We start from the raw sequence: 12,473 nt of genomic DNA, 5'->3' as shown, positions 1-12,473 counted from the left end.
TGCAAGTAAATTTCCCAGTGAGGAGTGGGATTTTCCCAAGAAAAAAAATCACACTTTATTGGATACAGTGGGATCCCATCATATAGCAATCCCACCATGCCAAACACAGCAGGCACAGGACAGCATAAGCAGGAGGAAGCACAGCAGAAGCGAGGGGCGTTCTGGAAACATCCTCTGGGGCCTTGCCTCTCCAGGATGCGCTCAGAGTGGCTTTGTTATCCTCTGGGCTGTGTTCCCTGAGCTCCATTGCTGTCTGCAGCTCCTCTGACGTGGCCATCGACAGGGGCCCTAAATTGATAAGTAGAGACTGACTAGGACATGTCCCTTTTCATTTATAAGTCTGATTCAGGGAGGCTGCTTGCCTTTCCTAGCATGTGCTCATGATGCATAGATACACATGCAGGCAAAATAACCATACCCATGAAAGTCATTGAAACTTAAGAATAAATGGCAGGTTCCACCACACTGTGCTCCTCGTAGATTTTTACATTTGATATTTTTATAAATTGACACAGGCAATGCTTCTTCAAGGTTGTTTATATTGTGGACTTGAAATTCATCAATGAATTCCTCATCATCTGTTGCATCAATATCATTAGGAGAGTTTTGTACACTGAGTATATGCTGTGTTTATAAATGTTAATTTTAAAGAAGAACATGGTTTGACCAAGTTCTTAGATCTTCCAGTATTCACATATTTAAGTAAAAACTAACAAAAAGTCAATTGTCAGTATCACCACTTATGTCTCTAAATACCACAAGCATAAGAAGCTGTTAAACTTATGTCGATGAATTTGAATTTCATAAATACCAATGTTCCCTTGAGGGTTTGGATTTAAACACTGACATCGCTGACTAGAAAGGACATTGATGGGCTATATATTGATTCACATTGTTTATTAGAGGAGAAAGAATATATTCATTAAGTATATTACAAATGAGTGCAGCATGGGCAGGAAGAAGAAGAAGAAGAAGAAGAAGAAGAAGAAGAAGAAGAAGAAGAAGAAGAAGAAGAAGAAGAAGAAGAAGAAGAAGGAGAAGAAGAAGACCACCAGCTGTACAGGGCAGTGGCTGCATTGTCTCTATTTTGAAAAGTCTTTGGTTTTAGGGAGTTTCTTTGTGTGCAGTTTCGCAGCATGCCATTCAGTCCCTGTGGACAGGAGTCCAGAGATACTGATGTCCTGAAATTTCAGCATGAACCCCAGTCCATGTCATTCCCAGAGTCAACAATTCTAATTTTCTGCTATTAATTGTTCAAGTGGGAATGGATTCCATGAAATTTAGGCTCTAAATGCTTATAACACAGTTGAACCCATATTTTAACACAGTTATCTAAGAGTTTATTAGCAAAATTCTTACACTACATGGTAGTTATATGCTTTTAATCCCAGCACTTCAAAGAAGAGGCATAAATATCAGGAGATCAAGATCATCCCAAGCTACATGAGACCCTGTCTCAATACAACAATAACTGAAACAAAAATGTACACAGTAATTGTACACTTTCTACCTCTGTATGTCACTTCCTAAATTCCTGCCAACTCTTATAGACACAGATAAGCAGACATATTTTAAAACTTCTCTGAATATTTGTGTGTCATGGAACACACCTGTAATGCCAGCACTTTGAAGTTAGAAGCAGGGGAAAATGCAGAGTTCAAGGATAAGAAACATATGATAGAAGAGACCAGACACACAGGCACAGACTGAAAGAATCTCCAGGGAATAAACTGGGGAAAGTCAGGTAACTGCTGTGAGAAGAGGTGGGTGATGACCAGAAAGCTCTAGTTTATTAGCAAATTAAAATATCAAAAATTAAAGAGCAAAAAAGAGGGAGAAGTCCTCTTTCCTCATATTTAAACCTGAACCTTGTGTCAGGATCCTAAAGATGAAACTGGAGACTCAGAGTGAGTCACTGGACCTGTTTGCTCCTCTTCCCATAGTGGTCACATGGAACAATCATCCTTTCTCTAATTTTCACTGTAATTGTGTTATTAGTTACCTTATTGTATTATCTAATCTCATCTTATTACAGTGGTCAGAAAATAGGCTTTGACCCTAAATGTCTCATGACAATAGCATGGAGATGCCTTGGTCAGGGGTCCATGGGCCTTGTAAGACAATGAAAGAAACACCTCTGTTCTCAGAAACAGGGGACACCTGGGGAGAATCACACCAGACTCATACTCAGTACTGAAGACAGGTCTCATTCCCTGTAGATGCAGGAAACAAAAACAGATGAGTCTGGGATGCCCACTTCCTCAGGATGGAGGACAACAGGACATACAGCAACAGTCCTCTAGAATCTACAGGGAACACTTTCCAAGTCAGGAACAGCTGTCTGAAGTAGTGAGTGAGGACCACTCTCTAAAAATATCAGCAACTTAAAGAGGGAAATTTTACAATTTTACAGGAAATATCTTGCCACATCTCTGCCTGTACATCATTGCTTAGTTATGATCTTACATTGATGCCATAGTTTGGGTCTGTGGCCAAGGGCAGCTCCCATGGCTGTATAGATGTTGCAAGACTGGGGAGAAATGGGATGCATCAGGCATGCAGAAAGAGGGAGACTTCCTTTACCTAAGTTGTCTCTCTCTGCTCATTCCAAGGGCTGTGAGGTCAGACATGGCTCAGGTTTCAGCACTTGGCCAGAGGCTTGGTGCTGTGTCCAGGTGTAGAGGGGTCTCTAAGACTTGCTGCAGGCCTGAGCTGGATAGAATGGCTCAGATACATGACAAAGACGTTCTCCACTACATCAACAAGCAACCTGCCTCTCTTCTCTAGGCTCCACTTTTAGGAGGTCTGCTTCTCAGATTTTTTCCCTAGATAGTGTTAAAGAATCTACCATGTGCCTGGTCTTGTAATAGCCCTCAACAAATGTCAATTAAATTTTGTGATCACTGCAGAGTCCAGTTTTCCACTGGGAGAGTGTAGTTGAGTTAAGGCAGAAATGCGGATTATAGGATGGTGAACACCAGGCAGTCTGAGCCTTTGGTCCTCTGTGCAGAGGCTTTTTCACTCTCAAACTCTGAATTCCAATAGTTCTGGGTCAAAGAAAATAGTTCCAGGAGTAGCAGTTGAAAGGTATGGGGTGCAGGGGTTCCCCTTTTGCTTTATAAGTGGAGTCTGAATCAGTACTGGTCTCTCTTCACTTTATGACCCTGATCTGGTTTAGGCTGAGGGGCTTCTCTAAGAATTACCAATAGAAGAGAGGAGAGAGAGGAGAGAGAGAGAGAGAGAGAGAGAGAGAGAGAGAGAGAGAGAGAGAGAGAGAGAGAGAGAGAGAGAGAACAGGTTAGTCGAGTAATGGAAAGATCAACTCTTGGGAACCATGAATCCCTACAATCCATCTCCTCACTCTGACCTGTGGTGATATTTTATTTGTGCTCTAATAAATAAAGCTTGCCTGGGGACCAGAGGAAAAACCAGCTACTATATTAAACATAGATGTCAGGCAGTGGTAGCACATGCCTTTAATCCTAGTATTCAGGATGCAGAAATTCATCAGGATCTCTGTGAGCTCAAGGACACACTGGGAACAGAGCCAGGTGTGGTGGCCCAGGCTTTTAATTCCAGCACTAGTTAACCATAGAGGTCTGGAGATCTATACAGAAAGACAGGAAGTGATAGAGCTGGGCAGAAAGAGGAAGTGATGTAGCTGGGCAGAGAGAGGAAGTAAGATGGCAGAGCACAGAAAGGTGTATAATACGTGAGTACACAGGAAGTAGCTCTCTTGGGCTGAGCCTTCCTAGCAGTAAGAACTATGGCTGGCTTGTTCTATTCCTCTAATCTCTCAGCTTTCACGCCAATATCTGGCTTCTGGTTTTTTTTTTTTTTTGTTGTTGTTGTTGTTGTTTTATTAATAGGGCCGGTTAGCCATTCATGTTACACTGACCCAGCTCTTTGGCTTGTTATCCCCAGAGCAGTGTCTAGGGACAACTTGATTTATTTTTATCCATATCCTGGCCTTGATCAAAATGTTCTTCTGAGTCCCAACACAGGGGTCAATATATCAGCTATTCTAGAGCATTTTGATCTCAATATATCTTCACACACTTACCAGTGATGTGGATCTAAATGGTAAACATGCCTACGTGGCTTATATCAATCCATACAACTGTCTTAAGACCTGAGCATTTTGAGACCCTAACTTCATAAAGATAATGCCAAATAATGGCAACCTGGGGCCAGAAGTTTTACTTGAGGATCAATGCATGAATGTTCCAATCTGTGGGGACAGGCAGGGCTTGGCAATTCTTATCCTCATGATTGTCTTTAGGAAACAAATCATGTCAGAGACACCACTCCAGTTCTACCAGCAGAACTGAGCTCTCAGATAGCTTAGAAATTTGGTGCAATGTCTCTAGATGAGCATCTTGTCCCGTTCCCTGTTCGCAGGACCAATGAGCTCCATTCACTGCATCTGAGGCCTCATCTTGGGAGTCACTTCCTTATCTAAAGAGCCTGGGTTGCAGGAAGAACCCAGAGGCCCAACCTGGATGCTTTGCTGCTGAAATTTGACATGGAATATAAGTTTTGGGGATTTGCGAGGCCAGCTCTTGACTCTCCTGCAGGTTGGAGCCTAGTACAAGATATATTGGCCAGTATGTCAAGTTAGCATGGATGCTGAAAGGGATCAGCAGAACAGAGAGGACACATATGTAAGCTCTGCACACAGGTAGAAAAAGAGGACTAGGACACTCCCACAGAGATGGCAGGATATGGGGAAGCTGTGTTTTCTGGTCCTTCCTTAGACAGAAGATTACTGCCATGTGCTATTGTTGAAGACTGTAGTGTTTGCTGGGAAATGCTTGTAACATGAATCTTAAAAGATCTTATTAATAAAAAACCTGGTGCAAGTTATTGGGGTGAATGCTGGAAGATCAGAGAAGCAGAACAAGCCACAGCTACTTCACCTTGCCAATTCCTCAGCTGATCCTGTTTCCTCAGACTGGAAGCCTCTGAGTACTTATCCAGAATGAATCTCAGTTGAACTGCTGCTCAGAAGCCTAAAAGCTTAACCAGGCTCTAGTTCCTGGTCCTCACACCTTATGTACCTTTCTGCTTCCTGCCATCGCTTCTTGGGATTAAAGGCATGTGCCCACCATGCCTGGCTGTTCCAGTGTGGCTTTGAACTCACAGAGATCCAGATGAATCTCTGCCTCTGGAATGCTAGGGCTAAAGGCATGTGTGCTACCATTGCCTAACCTCTATGTTTAATATTGTGGCTGTTCTGTACTCTGACCCCCAGATAAATTTATTAGGGTGCACAATATATTGGGGGACATAATATCACCACATGTGCTCCTTGCCTGACACAGGCAGTCTGTTAAACAGACACATATGCAGGAAGATCCTCATCACATGCTTCAGAAACCTGACTTTTCTACCCTGTTCCCCTGCTTAGGGGCTCTGCTCCTAGTACTGCTTAACAAGAGCTGGAGAATCTGTCATGTGCATTTCCTCTGGGATCCAGAGAAGCACACAAGAGACAATGCTCACTTGTGCTTTAAGACCCAAATGCTTTCTCTTCTATGAACATTCTATTGGGACTGGATAAGAATCTCTGTCTCTCAAGTATTGCATAACGGGTCCAGACACTCAATGAGTTTAGTTTTACAGAGAATGCTGCTGATTTTCATCTACACCAGTCTTCTTGCTCTTTCCTCTGTGACCCTGTCTGTAGACAGGTATTAACACAGGATTCCCTTACTTCATTATGAAGGATTTCCAGTTTCATTGAAAGTGATTGAATGCTCTGAAATCCTATGCTTATACTTTAGTGACTACTATGAAATCCTCCAGGGATTTAAGCAGTTTATCAACGGGTGTTACTCAGTTTGTATATTCCACATAACTTTCCTTACATAAACCTGCTTCCTGCCTGAAATTCAAATACTTAATTGAGATTTATGTAGAATGGTATTAGCATAGTACAGCTTTGTCCATCCCTTAGGCAAATTAATTCTTTAATTGGTTCATTGATTTATTAGATATTAATGACTTCCTTTGCAGACAGGGTCACAGTATGTAGCTCAGGTTGATTTTGAACTTGCAAACCTCCTGTTGACAGAGCCTCCTCCTTCTGGTGTTACTGACATATTTGTAGCCCTTTGTCTGTCAGAAACCAGGCTTGGACTCTAACGAATTTGGTGAGAATACCACAGACATCCATGCTTGGACAATGACAGAAACACTCCCTACTTGTGTCAGTGAATGTCAGTACCAGAAGACAATGACACCAGATGTAATCACAGAACTGAAAACAAATGTAATCCCTGTACTACCATGAATCTAAACATCACTTGATGGTATGTCAGAATCAGACCTGAACAGGCTGACTGCCAACATGAAAGAACAGCACAGACACTGGACAGACCCTACAAATGCCTGAGATCTTTTGATCGCATGTTTTGGTGAACAGGTTTATTGAAAGAACGGGGATGAGGAGCTAGCAAGATGACACAGGAGGGAAGAGACTGTGTGAAAGGAAGACTGGAAGGAACAGCAGTTGTGCACACACAGGCCTCACCAGGCTCCACACAGCCTTCAACTCTTCTGAAAGGCAATGGAGTTAGCACAGCACACATGACTCAATAAGGTTCTGAGACTTATTTTCTCCATCAGGTTTGACTCTTCTTTACTACACTAATCAGACACCCACTCTGAAAAAAGTTGCACAACCATTAAAAAATGTTTAATTTCAAGAAAGATTCATCAGTTTGTAACTCAGTGAAAAGTAAAGTTCTATCATGGGTGGAGGTTTGCCAGCCCAGCCTCTGTTGGAGCAACAATGATGACTGGGGAAGGAATGCTGATCAGTGTGTGGATGGGACTTATTGATGCTCAGGGCAGGGCTGAACTCATCACCTGTTCACACTGTGCTCTCAGGAGACAGACACATAGTCACAGTCAGATGCAGGAAGAGAAGTCATCAGGTCTTGAAGCCACAGTGGGAAAAGAGAAAACAGAATAAATCCGGTTAGTCTCAGTCCAGCTGTCTTACCCTGTAGAAGAGAAGAACAAGGAAGAAATTCAGATCAGTGTCTTAAATGGTGACATTCTGAACAGCTCATCACATACACAAACTGTCCCAATCCCAAGACTCCCCAAGCTCCAAAGTTCTGTCCTCTGACCTCTCACATCAGGCCCTTTAGGGTGTCACTTCTTAAAGTTGTAACAGAAGGCTGTACATCCTAGAAACTTTACCTCCCAGTGAAAAGTGAGACAAGAACAGATCACAGCCTCTGAAGATGGAACTAAATGTTGAGGTGTGGGCTGGCTGAGAATTTCCATGGGCTCTGTTATGTACGGCCACAGGTGTCTCAGGTATGAGCCCCCAGTATGATGACTGGGAATCCTGAACATAGCTGCCTCACCGTTTACCCCTGGGAATAATCCATTTTCTTAGATTGCATAGAAGCATCAGATCTAGAAGGCCTAGAGGAATCTCCTGGCCCTTATCGCAGGAAAGTTTCTAGAACTGTGACTACAGATCCAGAGAAAGATGAGGAAACATGATAGTAGACTGCACATGAAGAGGACTAACTGGACTCCTGGATATGTGTTCTAAGTAGGAACCTTTCCATCTGACCTCTGAGGGCTAGATCAGGTCTCTGACACCTCTATCACTGCAGTGATGAATCTGTTCATTATTTCCTTCACAATAGAGTTAATGTCAGCACGTCAGCACAAGACTGAATAAGCAACTGTATGGATGTTTCTCTCATGTGTCAGGGCACAGTCTCAGCTGGACCTGATATTCCCAGGGAGACTTGAACTCAGACCCTGCCCTTTCTTTACCTTTAGTCCTCCTCTTCCATATCAGAAAAGTCACCACGGCTCCCATAAGCACAGCTCCAAGAAGCAGGCCAGTAACAATTGGCATGATGGGGACAGAGGGCTGAGGAGGCTCTGACAGAGAATGGAAGGAACAGTGAGGCTTCTGATGTGCAGCTACCATTCATGACCTTGCTCCATTTCTCCCAAATAATCCAACTGTCTCTGTGATAGGCTCTGTGCTCACACCCACTCCTTACCCCATCTCAGAGTAATGGGCTCAGGCAGGCCCTCATGATTCACATGACATGTGTATCTCTGCTCCTCCCCAGAAGGCACCACCACAGCTGCCCACTTCTGGAAGTTTCCATCTCCTGCAGGCCTGGTCTCTATCACCTCCATATCCAGATTCTGGTTGCTCCCATCTCTCTGCCAGGTTAGGGTGATTTCAGCAGGGTAGAAGTCCAGGGCCCAGCACCCTAGAGTGATATTTCCATCAGCTCTGACCTTACGGATCACATGCATTTTAGGAGTATCTGAAGGGAATGAATTAGAAAATCCAGGCTTTTTGCATTCTTCCTGAATATCTGTTACTGTGCACATAACCTTGTTTTTAATGGATGAGAAAATGGCTAGAAGGAGAGATGTAGACTCCACTCCTCAGCCTTATCTCAGGATGAAGATGGGGTAATCTATTCCTTGGAAAGTTTCAGAATCACCATGAGCCAGCACAGAGCAGGGGACTCTGGATTGCCCTCTAGGAATATGGACTTCTGGTTCTGACTGGATGGAGACTCAGACTCAATAACACTTGGCTCAGACCTCCAAAGTACATGGACATCAAACAGGCATGACAGAGATCATGGTTCACAAGGCAAATGGAAGGGAAATGCTGCATAATTGACAGACTGATCTATCCCGAGAGAAGGCTTAGCCCTCTGGAGAGCTCCTCTCTTTTGTTGAATTAGGAAACCCATGACACTCTTTCCCCTTGGATGCAAGACGGAGTTATTACTCCAGCTTCTCCCTGCTGGAGGAATCCTCAGGGGACAGGAGTTTCAGTCTCAATTCAGGGTTGGCCATTTCTTCCTTACCTGTTCTCAGCAAAATCTCTTTCCCATAGTCCAGCTGATCGAAAAGCAAAGGCACACAACTAGTCTCCAAGGAAGTTTTCAGAGAGTTTGCAAAACCTGACTCCTCCCACTCTTGCCTCTGCATTTCAGCTGCCTTGCCGACTGCAGTCCAAGTTCTCAGGTCCTCATTCAGCACAAGGTAATCATGGCCATCCAAGATGAATTCATATTGTCCACGACTGAAGTACACTCCAGGCAGTATATCGCAGGCCATCAGGATCTGCAGTGTATGATTTCCTGTCCAAGTCCCTACTGTCAGCCACTCTCACAGGGCCAGGTCCCTTGGGGCCCTCCAGTGGCTCAGTCCCTCCCACTTGGCCTTTTTAAATGGCCACATTTGAGCTTAAATTGTGCAGAAAACCTGGTCAGTGTACCCAGGCTCTCTGTAGCCTATTTGGGTCATATTTACTGGGGTAAATTTTGGATATGGGGGACTAGAGTAAACCCATAGGGAACTTTAGATTTGGGATTTCTTATTTGGTTTCACTCACCACTTTCACTTTGATTGTAGAAGTGAAGCATTTTCTTCATTATGTCAGCGTAATAGTCCATTAGACTCAGGAAGTTCTTTGTCTTCTTCTCCCAGTACTCTGGCTTCTGCTGATCCACCCATGGTGCACAGTGCTTCATCCTCAGAGGCTCCTCTCTGCTGTTGAATCTCTCAAACTGCGTGTCACCCACAAAGGCCACAATGATGAAATGGGGCTCCAGGAGGCCAGGCCAGGTGAGCAGAGTGTGTAAAAGGCGCATGGAGTGTGAACCTAGGTGCAGTGGGCCTTTAGATCTAGAGCACCCCACGTAGTTCCCTATGAAGCTCCCCACATTGCTCCCAGGGGAGCAGGGAGCAGGGGACAGGGGTTATAATATAAAATAAACCAGGGACCAGAAGGTCCTGGCTGTGCTAGGTGAGAGACAGAATTTCCTGTGCTGCAGCCCCAGGGTCCTTTCATCTCCCAGGTTAGATCCTTTCCCTCCTGACATCCACACTCACCCTCTAGATGCCTGGTCAGGGCCAGATTGGCCAGGAGCAGCAGGAGGAGAGCCTCAGGGATAAAGGTCTTCATCCTGCTTGAAGAGTGGTCACTGAGTCTCTGCTAGTGTGTGTTCAGTTTATAATCTTGATAGGGAGAAGGCTGATTGGCTTCTCTAAGAATTCCCAATGGTAGTGATAGAGAGCATTGTGATTGGGTCATGGAAAGATGAACTCCTGGACGAGGAATCTCCTGGGCCCTGCTTTCCTGGCTCAGACTCAGCTCTGGGACCTGGGATCCTAGAAGCAGTGTAAGAGGACAAGTTGCTTATCCTGTTCCTTGTCAGCCTCATCCTGGTTATAGTTTCCTTCCAAGTCTAGCTCAGAGGCCATTGTGTCTGCCTTCTCACACCAAGATTTCAGGATGTCTACAGTGTCTTAGAAATTGATTATCTTCAAAGGTACTTGGCTTGTGTGGATCATATGAATCCATGTTCACTACATTAAGAACTGAGAAGTTTAAAACCTTTGCTTCTTTGAACATTAATGATAAAGTGCATGCAAGTAGAATATTTACAAAAAGGAACAACTATTTTCCACAATACAATGATATAATGAAACTGGTAGATGTTTACATGTCCGCCTGTACTTATCCTCATCTTCCCTACAAGACTTATCTTGGATTATGATTCTCCTTTTTAACAGTTTAGTTTTATGTACAGTTTAGGAAATGTATCTTCACAAAAATGTACAGGGAAAATACTTTTAAGATTTTGTTGTTATTTTTTGTTTAGATGTATGTTTGCTTGCTTATGTGTGTGTGAATGTTGGAAGTACAGTAGCCTGTGGAGTCGAGGAGAGGCTCTTAGTAACTCTGGAGTAGGAAGGACAGGAGGTTGTGAGTTCCCAGATTCCGAGACTCCAACTGTGTCGTCTACACAGTTTAGCCATCTCTCTACACACTGGGGAGAGTGTTTTTAATTAGTGTATTCAAATAATTTTATTTTTATCCTCCCCTTTTTTGATTGGCCTACAAGTCACAGACATCCACAGGTCTCTGTCCCATGAATACTGAGAGAAATCCATTTGCCATCATGCTGGGCTCACTGAAGATTTTTACCTTTCATACTTCACTAGTTTCATTCAGGTGTTACTTACATTCTGGAACTTAAAATACTATTGAATCTTTCATAGTTTGCTGCATCCATGTCCACAGGAGAATCTTGTTCATTGAGTACATTTTGTGTTATTAAATTTTATATTCGAAATTTTATCCGTGTTTTATATTTTATATATGAATTTATATTTTAAATGATGGGTAGAGAATGAGTGCAGAGTGGTCCTTATTCACTTTACCACTCTCATCTTCAGGATGAGGCTGACTGGCTTCTCTATGAAATCTCTATGAGAGTGACAGAGACCAGAAGTGTCATGGAAATCTTAATGATTGGGACAGGAATCTCCAGAGCCCCGATTCCCCACCACAGATCCAGCTCTGTGCTGTGGTATCCTGGGAGCAGTGTCTGGGGACAAGTTGTTTACCCTGATTCCTGTGTAATTGTCTTGTTGACAACATCCTTCTGAATCCTAGCACAGATGCTGATCTTGCTGACGGAATCAAGACAGAAATGGACAGCAAAGACCTATGTTGATTGGTGAAGCGTCCAGCTCTGGTTCCTGATCTGGGTTCCCATGGCCTCACTGTTATACTACGGTCCTTTCTTGTCTAGCTCAGTCCACCTGCAATAAGCCTTGGCTTCCTGGTGATCTTATCTCACAAGAGTCTCAGGGAGGCAAGGAAATCAGGATGGGAGGTGATCATACAGTCTGTGTCCCCAGAGAACATAGAGTAGAAGGGGCAGGAGCTGAGGAGGATAATGTGCTACTGACAGAACTCTGACGATTCCCATCTCAGACATTGGTCCAATATCTCCACATGACTGACACCAGGCTGATCCCATCAATGCCCAAACCCAGGCATTGAGCACAATACTCTGAACACACATGGGGGACCTTCTAAACACATATTACACAACTTGGGAGTGCAATGGATACCATTTCATATCTTTGAGACTTAGGACTCAGGACTCTTTCCTAATACCCTTTTATTGAGTTCTATATAGATATGGCCTCCCCTTGTCTCATCTGTGTCTACCCTATCATCATTCTTTACTTCTGATCTTATCTTGATGACAGAATTTGGGGCTGTGGCATGGGGTAAGCCACATGACTGTATAACTGTGGCTTGAGCAGGGAGAGAGATGGAAAACAAAAGGCATGCTAGATGGGGAGGACTTCCTGTACCTGAGATGCCCTTCCCTTCTGACTACAGAGGCTGTGACGTCAGATGTGGCTCAGATTTCACCTCTTGTCCATAGATTCAGTGCTGTGTTCCAAGTATAGAGGGGCTCCAAGTTAAGATCTGCTAGCCTGGTATGGAGAGGATGTAACACACACACACACACACACACACACACACACACACACACACACACAGAGAGAGAGAGAGAGAGAGAGAGAGAGAGAGAGAGAGAGAGAGAGAGAGAGAGAGAGAGAGAGAGAAGATCTTCACCATATCAACACGATAT

General features: G+C 43.9%; 1 protein-coding gene across 1 annotated transcript; it reads right to left on the bottom strand.

Moving 5' to 3' along the window:
- Nucleotides 1-7,729: 7,729 nt before the first annotated feature.
- On the bottom strand, nucleotides 7,730-9,979 carry LOC102917540 (H-2 class I histocompatibility antigen, Q10 alpha chain-like). The gene is made up of 5 exons (XM_006997675.3): nucleotides 9,907-9,979; nucleotides 9,407-9,676; nucleotides 8,877-9,152; nucleotides 8,043-8,318; nucleotides 7,730-7,917 (listed from the first exon to the last, which is right to left on the bottom strand). The coding sequence occupies exons 1-5, from the start codon at nucleotides 9,977-9,979 to the stop codon at nucleotides 7,730-7,732; spliced, it is 1,083 nt and encodes a 360-aa protein (XP_006997737.3).
- Nucleotides 9,980-12,473: the final 2,494 nt, after the last annotated feature.

The sequence above is a fragment of the Peromyscus maniculatus genome, chromosome 21 (genome assembly GCF_049852395.1).
Source record: "Peromyscus maniculatus bairdii isolate BWxNUB_F1_BW_parent chromosome 21, HU_Pman_BW_mat_3.1, whole genome shotgun sequence".
NCBI classification, from domain to species: domain Eukaryota; kingdom Metazoa; phylum Chordata; class Mammalia; order Rodentia; family Cricetidae; genus Peromyscus; species Peromyscus maniculatus.
This window is presented reverse-complemented; position numbering and strand designations above follow the sequence as displayed.